The 8846-nt window shown below is 36.7% G+C and overlaps 3 protein-coding genes across 3 annotated transcripts in view; 1 reads left to right on the top strand and 2 right to left on the bottom strand.

Annotated features, from left to right (window-relative positions):
* On the bottom strand, positions 653-2756 carry LOC107640283. Its single transcript, XM_016343822.1, has 5 exons — positions 2165-2756; positions 1966-2019; positions 1768-1880; positions 889-1693; positions 653-801 (listed from the first exon to the last, which is right to left on the bottom strand). Exons 1-5 carry the CDS (start codon positions 2754-2756, stop codon positions 653-655), a joined length of 1713 nt encoding a protein of 570 aa, XP_016199308.1.
* Positions 3563-5799, top strand: LOC107643173 (cell division cycle 20.2, cofactor of APC complex). The gene is made up of 4 exons (XM_016346753.2): positions 3563-4005; positions 4135-4407; positions 4493-4762; positions 4858-5799. The coding sequence occupies exons 1-4, from the start codon at positions 3874-3876 to the stop codon at positions 5578-5580; spliced, it is 1398 nt and encodes a 465-aa protein (XP_016202239.1). The 5' UTR covers positions 3563-3873; the 3' UTR covers positions 5581-5799.
* Positions 5697-8846, bottom strand: part of LOC107640282 — a 7330-nt gene continuing 4180 nt past the window's right edge. Inside the window, exons 4-5 of the mRNA XM_016343821.2 lie at positions 6270-6404; positions 5697-5805 (exon numbers count right to left, since the gene is read on the bottom strand). Coding sequence (XP_016199307.2) covers positions 5771-5805; positions 6270-6404 — 170 coding nt within the window. The 3' untranslated portion in view covers positions 5697-5770. The remainder of the gene's footprint in view (positions 5806-6269; positions 6405-8846) is intronic.

Here is an 8846-nt window from a genome sequence, read left to right as displayed (position 1 = left end):
ACTCTCAACCCCACCATTTCACCATTGTTGGACCACAACAATCTCGGTGAAAAATTTGAATAAAAATGCCAAAAAGAAGAAAAATTAAGGAAGTAAATCATCCAGAACTTCATATATCTTGGACATTCAAATTATGTAAGTTTTTATTTTTTAATAATCTTATTTAATGATAATAATAGTGATATGTTTGAATAATAATAATAATAATAACAATAATAATAATATTAATAATAATAATAATATGTATGCTGTTTGAATAATAATAATAATAATAATAATAATAATAATAATAATAATAATAATAATAATAATAATAATAATAGAGGCTGATTTACTATGTAAGGTTAATTAATTTCTGTTATAAGGTAATGAATATGATTGAAGGATTTTTGTATAACAGATTTAATGTGTATATTTGAATTGCAGTTATGCTGGGAATTAGTTATAATGGACATGTTAAGTATAATTGTGTTTTTGAATAATATAGTTATATTATACTTGTTCTTATAATGGAAATGTGATATTGTAGGCTTCAAGGATGTTGATGTGTGATCATTTACACCCGCCGGATCCATATAACCAAATTGTTGAGTCATAGTTACGCGAGACTGGATTTTATTATGTATCCCAAATTGGAGTTATTAAAGGTCAGTCAGCAATGTTGACCCCATCGGTAACCACCATCAAATGCCAAAGCATACTGCTCACGAGGGATCCGATCAAGCCAGTTGGTGTAAGCCTCACCCCGTTCCTTTAATCGTTCATAGCGCATCTGGTACTCCCTGGTCGTCCTCGAGTATCCTATGAAAAACATTCAGTCAACTATGAACACCATTCTATTTTGATCGTACTTACAATAAATTCAAAGTTCATTCTATTCAAACTTACCAATGTTGACGATAAGCTTTTGCAAGTAAGGTGCCTTGAACTTCCTCAAGAAGTTGGACTCAATATGCCGGATACAAAACATATGGAAAGCTCTAGGAGGAGACCACGCCCTATTACTTCGTTCAATAGCTAACCTAATCGAATCGTGTCGATCAGAGATAAGTCCGACACCATCACGTGTCACCACATGTTGATGCAGGTTGCTCAGAAAAAAGTACCATGCATCAGAAGTCTCTCCCTCCACTATGGTAAATGCAATAGGCACTATGTTGTTATTACCATCTTGTGAGACTGCAACCAATAAACAACCCTTGTATTTTTCATACAAATGAGTCCCGTCCACCTGCACCACTGGCTTGCAGTGTCTAAAGGCCCTTATACAGGGGTAATAACTCCAGAAGACTCTATGTAGAACACGTATATCAGGAACCAAATCATCTCCCTGGTAAGTAGGCATTGTTTCAAAGTGAACCACTGCTGATGGCTCTTTGTGGCACATGGCCTCAAACCATATGGGCAAAGCTTCATACGATGCTTCCCAACTTCCGAAAATTGATTCGACCGCCTGCTGCTTTGCTAACCAAGCCTTGCGATAACTGATGGTGTAGTTAAACTTTGACTGGACATCAGCAATTACTGATTTCACCTTTATAGACGGGTCAACCTCTACCAACGGCTTTATTGCTTCTGCACTGTCTTGGAATCCAGCTTCGAATGGTCTTGAGAAATAGTAGACCTGGTACAAGTATGACTTCCATTGTACCTCCTTATCTCCCAACAGTACTTCTTCTGCATTTTGGTTACCCTGATCAACCAGTCACAACCATTCCCATATTCTATACATTTGGCATAGAATGTCGTCGGTTCCGACTCATATACCCGATAGTCCACACCTCTCCGGATGGTATAATCTTTCATTGCCTTGATTACTGCCTCCCTTGAACTGAATTCCATCCCCACTGTGAACTCACCATCCGCCACAACAGGAGGGGCTGCATACATCAAAAGTAATAAATGCTTCATTATGTACTCAGTAAGAAGTCTTTTATTACAACTCAATTAATAAACACACTTTACTATGTAAGATCGTTATAGTCTTATTTTTCGCTATTCCATCTACGTAAACAACAACTAAATATCATTCACAACAAAGAACTATTAATTAATAAAAAAATCAAACGCTATGGTCACAAATGCCTAGTCACATATCACATACATTACTCATCCGACTTATCGATCTGCTACTTCAGAGTTTCACATAGCTACCTAGGTTTACGCACCGCATTCATATATTGCGGAAACTCCGGTGCGTGCATAGCCTCCAAATCCAATGACCGCATGAAAGAAGGCTCCTGAAACGGATGCGGGTTTGCTAGTGCATTTGCAACTTCCGCCACATCTACGTTCATGGCGCTGCCAGCTTCATCTTCGTCTTCACCTGGACTGACGATCTCATAGTTACTTTCAAATTCATTTTCGCTTTCACTATTATAATCTTCCAATTCAATGTTACGGTCCGCTTCAGATTGCTCAAACTCAATATATAACTCGATGCACGACATTCGGTGGCGATTTTCCATGTACATTGAAAACATTTCATGCATACTCGCTTCGTCCATCACATACTTGGTCTGAAATTGAATAAACCCACCAAACACAGGTAAAGGATACCTGTACAAAATACACGATACTCTCCTACATCTTTGAGAATCTATCTTCTCACAAATCACACCTTTCAATTCCTCAAATGACAATGTGAACGGAATAACAACATCTAATGGATTTTCACACACAAATTGAACTCCCTCATATGTTTGCAATAAGATCTGTCCGTAATAATAAATCTTCAATTCAACTCTATCATCCATAACACTAACTATTCTCAACCTCACAGAAATTTCTTTTACAAAAATGAAGGAGAAGAATCAGAGAAGAGAAGAGAAGAGGATGAACATTAGCTGAGACCGGCGAGGAAGAAATGGGGCTTCTGTGAACTCACCATCCGCTTTTTGTATGCACTAACGGGCATATCGGATGGACCGACCGCTGCACCCCAAATCGGTGGGTCCGATTGGTGCACCCAGGATTAAAATAAAATTCTCTGCCTCCAATAATCGGTCCCACCGATTACTGCACTCTTCAGCTAACGTCTTCCTCCACCCAGAAATCGGTGGCATCAATTTCATACCCATCAACCTCTCCCTCACACAAATCGGTGGGACCGATTCCTCTCTGCTTGAAATCAGTGGCTCCGATTTCTTCCCCCAAAATTCCAAAAAAGCAACGCCGTCATAACAGTGTAAATCACCCGTAATGATCATATCCCAGCATAACTCATACCCCCAAATCATATCCAAAAAAATCTGCCTTAAAAGGGTACCAAGTTGAGTTGATTTTTTTTCTATCATTTTTTAAGCTTACAATGAGTCAATGAGATTTTACTAAAATTAAGATTCATACATAAATCGCCAATCCTAAAATTTATTAATTTACTCATTCAACATTTTAAATATTTTGCTATTTGGATTTTGGAGTGAGTTTTTAGGCAATCTGAGGATTTGTATTTTGACAATTCACACCTCCTGGTGGTCTCAAAAGACATCATGCCAATGAAGGACAATCTGGTCAATATATATTGCAACGGCTATTAACATAAACAAAGAGAACTAGCCGTTGCCGCCAATCCGCCACCACCATAACCCAAACACCGCAAAAACCCTAATTCGCATTTCTTCCCCTATTTAAAGATTTCACTTCAATTTTCCTCACCATAATCATTATCATCTCTCCCTCTTTATCCAATCTCTCCGGCGTTCTAAATCTGCTGTGCTTTGACTTCCGCTAATTTCTGATCTTTTCGCTAATAATAATCATCACTTCATTGTTGTTATTAAATTCTGTGATTTTGTGATTTGTTATTAGATTTTGTGAATTCTTTCATCTATTCCATTTTCCGCTTTCTGTTTTTCCCTTTTTTAACTAACAATGGATGCAGGATCCTTGAGTTCTTCTACCACAAAGACACAGTCTCTGAGTTCTAACACAACAACCATGAAAACACATTGTCGCTCCCCTCTCCGGGAGCAGTTTATTCAGAGAAAGAATTCCAAAGAAAATGTAAGAAAATGATTCCAAAAAGTCACTCCATTTGCAATTCACTTGTGATACATTGTTTTCAGAAATGAGAATTTATCTGTGTAGAGCAAGTATTTGATCCCCTTTCATTTTTGTTTGTTTTGCCTGCAGTTGGACAGGTTCATTCCGAATCGATCGGCCATGGATTTCGATTATGCTCACTACATGTTAACAGAGGGGGCAAAAGGTAAGGAAAATCCAGTTGTAAGTTCCCCCTCTAGAGACGCCTACAGGAAGCAGCTTGCAGAATCCTTGAACATGAACCGGACCCGAATTCTCGCTTTCAAGAACAAGCCACCTGCACCAGTTGACTTGATTCCTCATGAGAGTTGCTCTACTCTTCACCAAGATAAACCGGCAAAGACCCGAAGATACATTCCACAGGTTCACCACTATGATCTTCCTTTGATTATTTGTTGTCTGATTGTATGTGCTGATTTGATTTGATTTGATTTGCTGGATATGTCAGACTTCAGAGAGGACATTGGATGCTCCGGATCTTGTGGATGATTACTACCTCAATTTGCTGGATTGGGGAAGCGCCAATGTTCTTGCAATAGCACTTGGAACCACAGTGTACTTGTGGGATGCAACAAACGGTTCTACTTCAGAGCTTGTTACAGTTGATGATGAAAATGGACCTATCACATCTGTTAGCTGGGCACCGGATGGACGACACATCGCAGTTGGCTTGAACAACTCTGAAGTACAGCTATGGGATTCGGCTTCAAATAAGCAGGTTGGTTTGGTTTATCTCTAACCAAGAAATGAATTGAATTTGGTTTATCACTTTATCCTTAGTTTGCTGAAGTTGGTTCTGTTTTGATTCTGCAGTTGAGGACACTGAGAGGTGGACATAGGCAGAGAGTTGGATCATTGGCATGGAACAATCACATACTCACAACTGGAGGAATGGATGGAAGAATCATCAACAATGATGTTAGGATCAGATCACACATTGTTGAAACCTACAGAGGGCATGAGCAAGAGGTTTGTGGGCTAAAATGGTCAGCTTCAGGTCAACAATTAGCAAGTGGAGGCAATGATAATCTACTTTACATATGGGACAGAGCCATGGCATCTTCGAATTCGGCAACACAGTGGGTTCACCGGCTCAACGATCACACATCAGCGGTTAAAGCCCTTTCTTGGTGCCCTTTCCAAGGGAACTTGCTAGCTTCTGGTGGAGGCAGTGGTGACAGAAGCATTAAGTTTTGGAATACACACACTGGTGCATGCTTGAACTCAGTTGACACTGGGTCTCAGGTATGCTCCCTTTTGTGGAGCAAGAATGAGAGGGAGTTACTAAGTGGTCATGGTTTTTCACAGAATCAGCTAACACTTTGGAAGTACCCTTCAATGGCAAAGATGGCAGAGCTGACTGGACATACATCAAGAGTTCTGTTCATGGCTCAGAGCCCTGATGGTTGCACAGTTGCATCAGCAGCAGCCGATGAGACATTGAGATTTTGGAATGTATTTGGAGCTCCAGAAGTCACAAAACCTGCACCTAAAACCAGACCTGAGCCATTTTCCAATGTGACTCGCATTCGATGAGCAACTTGGATGATGTATACATCCATGTATATACATACATACATACAATGTATGTAAATTTGTAATTTGTAACATATTATATTTCACTGGCAGTGAAATAAAAACACAACTTTATGCCCGTGGATGTAGTCACGCACACTAGTGACGAACCACGTATATCGCCTTTCTTGTCCATTTTCTTTTTGTATGCTCATTCCAAACGAGAAGCTAGCCCCCATTTCATATCTCGAATATATCAACAACCATACCAATAAATAAAACTTAGCAAAGAAGGAAATTGTGATTCTGTAGTTAAATTTTGACCTTTAGCCACAAAATTTTTCCTTTTTTTTTTCCTTCTTCTGAAGGTCTACTTTAACAATGTTGCAAATTAAGTAATTTGGCCAATTATTAAATGAACACGATCAATTTTAATTAGTTATATGGTTAAGATTTTTCAAAAATATTAAATGATGACACAATTACTTTTGAAGTATAAAAGGTAAAACAAAAATGAAAAAACACAAATATTAAATGATGACACAATTACTTTTTCTTGTTAATCACTTCTGAGTTCTAATACCAAAAAATGCACGAAAAATTGTATACAACAGTGGTAACATTACTTCTTAACAAAGCATTTTAATTTTAAAAACTCTTCTTCAGACAACTAAAAGCGAGAACTAATTCAGCATGCCAAGGTACTTAACTGTGGTTATGCCGTGGCGATAACTTGTGGTTTACTAACCACAAGTTATCGGCCGAAGTGCTGCTGGCACTTCCTGCTGCCAAGAGAAGGTAATAGGTGATCCCAGTTACAATGCTTGCGAGGGATAAGATTCCACCCACCGCAAATACTCCTTGTTTAACAAAATTTCACGAGTAATAATCACTGTGTGTGCTCTTCTTATGTACATTATTTAAGATAGCACCAATCACCAAAAGGAGGATTGCAACAACGAGTGTCACCCTGTTCAAACACATATTTTAATCACATTAAATAACCGACTAACATGAGTATTTAACCAAACTAAAAATGTTAGGTGATCAATACTGTTTTCTTACTTTTTGCATTATATTTGAACCAACATTAATCGAGTCTCCCATTTTTCATAGTAAAAATATCGGTCCTTAGTATTTTTCAGAAAGAAAAAAAAAAACTACAAACTCAAATCAAATAATAACTTCGTTGTTGCTAAGAGTTGAATTTTATGTATGCATGCTTTTTACAAATACACAAGCAAACAAGATGCACTTGTTAATAATACTAAAGTTAGGATTGGCTTCTAATTTACATTCACACACATGGCACAGCTCTTGAATTCCTTCTCATGATGTAATCCATCACATGTTTTAGAAAATCAAAACCATAATGACAATATGAAAAATAAGGCATAATCGACAACAGAAGAAGTAAATGGCAGAAGCAGAGTCAAATAAACAACTATGAAGTGATGAAATTAGCATACCATGACAAAATACTGCAGAGAACTACACAGCTGCGCTTGGCATGAGGAGATTTTCTGTAACAACAACACCAACACCCGTTTGCAGCATTCAATATTATCTGTGCTATCCCAATACATGCAGTAATCAGAAGGAGCAAACTACCAAAACCACAACGTCTTTCTTCTCCATTGTGTGGATCAGTCACTACTCTTTTCTGGGGATGAGTGGAGTGCTTTGTGTGTGTTATTGTGTGAGGTTAAGTTAAGGTATATAAAGAAGAAGGATCGAAAGAGGATAGTGACTTATATTTTTACAAAATGTTAAACAATGAGAGAGAAGCTTTTTGTTGTTTTGAGGGAACAAGAATGCGAGTTAATAAATCCGCATACACCAAACGGCCAATGTTTAATATAATATGTTTGTTTTAATGCACCTCATGCATTATATTTCTTTGTTCCTCAAAACTATATATGTAGTTGTGGACCCTTCCATGGCATATCAGAGCTCACTCATCATACATCAAGACTTCTATTCATGGCTCGTGGTGCACATTAGCATCAGCCGCTGCCGGCGACACGCTCTGATTTTGGATAATTCTTCTCTCTAATCTATTCATTTTTTTTTTATAAGGAGGAGTGTTAGGACCAACAAATTTTGTGATTTATAATCATCAATTAGTTATCATTAGCGTTTTTAATGGTATGAGATTATATTTAATAGTGTAGAATTATTCACTCCTCTTTTTACTGGTTAAATACTGACCAAATATTTCTTTTTTGATGTGTTTATTTTTCTTCTCCTTTAATTAATTTATTTTAGTATCCAGTAAACGGTTAAATCAACATATAATTGAACTTGATTATTAAAATAAATTATTTATTATATAAAACAGGGCGGAGCTAGATGAAAGTTTATAGAGGGCTAAAAATATTTATAATAATAAAATAAGACTAAAATAAAATTTTAAGGGGGACTAAACTGAAATTTGTAGGACTGCACACGGATCGGATCGGATCAGATATAGCATAAAATTCTATCTGATCTGCACTGCACTCATCGGATCGGATCGGATACGATATCCGCATTTTTTCAGGCCAGATCCGATCCGATCCGATTCATATACTTGCGGATCGGATCGGATATCGGATATCGGATATATCCGCATAATTCAAAAAAGAACCATTTTAAGATTCTATTTGGCTATTTTTACAAAAAATATCCATAAAATTCATTTTTCACCTGTTTAAACCTATTTATTCCTAAAATATTATCAATAAAAGTTCTCTTGAATAAAAAAAAAATAATAACACAAGATTTAACTTTAATTATTCTAAGTTGAAGTACAACATAAAAAATAAAAAATAAGATATCATAAAATTCATAAAATAACACACTAAAATTCATATCACATTAAGGTTTACTTTCTTAAACTATGCTATTTATATGAGACAATGCGGATATGCGGATTTGCGGATCGGATCTGCAGATATTACTGCTAAATCCGCAATCCGATCCTACCATAGTGCGGATCGGATAATATCGCAAAATTCAGATCGGATGTGGATAATTACCGCGGATATGTGGATATTATCCGATCCATGTGCAGCCCTAAAAATTTGCATATAATTTACATGTAAAAAATTAAAATTAGGGAGACCATTGCCCCTTTGCTACAATGTAGCTCTGCCCTGATATAAAATTATGTTTAATATTGAAATAAGAGTCTAATTTTAATATCTTTACATAGACATTTAATATATATTAATGCATTCCAATACAATAATTTTATTTTTTTTAATATAATCAACATAGTAATTAGTAAATTTTTTTATTTATAT

This window comes from Arachis ipaensis, chromosome B05 (genome assembly GCF_000816755.2).
Source record: "Arachis ipaensis cultivar K30076 chromosome B05, Araip1.1, whole genome shotgun sequence".
Classification (NCBI taxonomy): domain Eukaryota; kingdom Viridiplantae; phylum Streptophyta; class Magnoliopsida; order Fabales; family Fabaceae; genus Arachis; species Arachis ipaensis.
This window is presented reverse-complemented; position numbering and strand designations above follow the sequence as displayed.

What these genes read in the sequence shown, in the direction of transcription:
- LOC107643173 (XM_016346753.2), top strand. Translation starts at nt 3,874, where the DNA reads ATGGATGCAGGATCCTTGAGTTCTTCTACCACAAAGACACAGTCTCTG. An exon ending in GAAAGAATTCCAAAGAAAAT is followed by an intron (nt 4,006 to 4,134) that starts GTAAGAAAATGA and finishes TTTTGCCTGCAG; the next exon opens with TTGGACAGGTTCATTCCGAA. An exon ending in CCCGAAGATACATTCCACAG is followed by an intron (nt 4,408 to 4,492) that starts GTTCACCACTAT and finishes TGGATATGTCAG; the next exon opens with ACTTCAGAGAGGACATTGGA.
- LOC107640283 (XM_016343822.1), bottom strand. Translation starts at nt 2,756, where the DNA reads ATGGATGATAGAGTTGAATTGAAGATTTATTATTACGGACAGATCTTA. An exon ending in GCAATATATGAATGCGGTGC is followed by an intron (nt 2,020 to 2,164) that starts GTAAACCTAGGT and finishes AATGATATTTAG; the next exon opens with TTGTTGTTTACGTAGATGGA. An exon ending in GGAGAGGTGTGGACTATCGG is followed by an intron (nt 1,694 to 1,767) that starts GTATATGAGTCG and finishes CTGGTTGATCAG; the next exon opens with GGTAACCAAAATGCAGAAGA.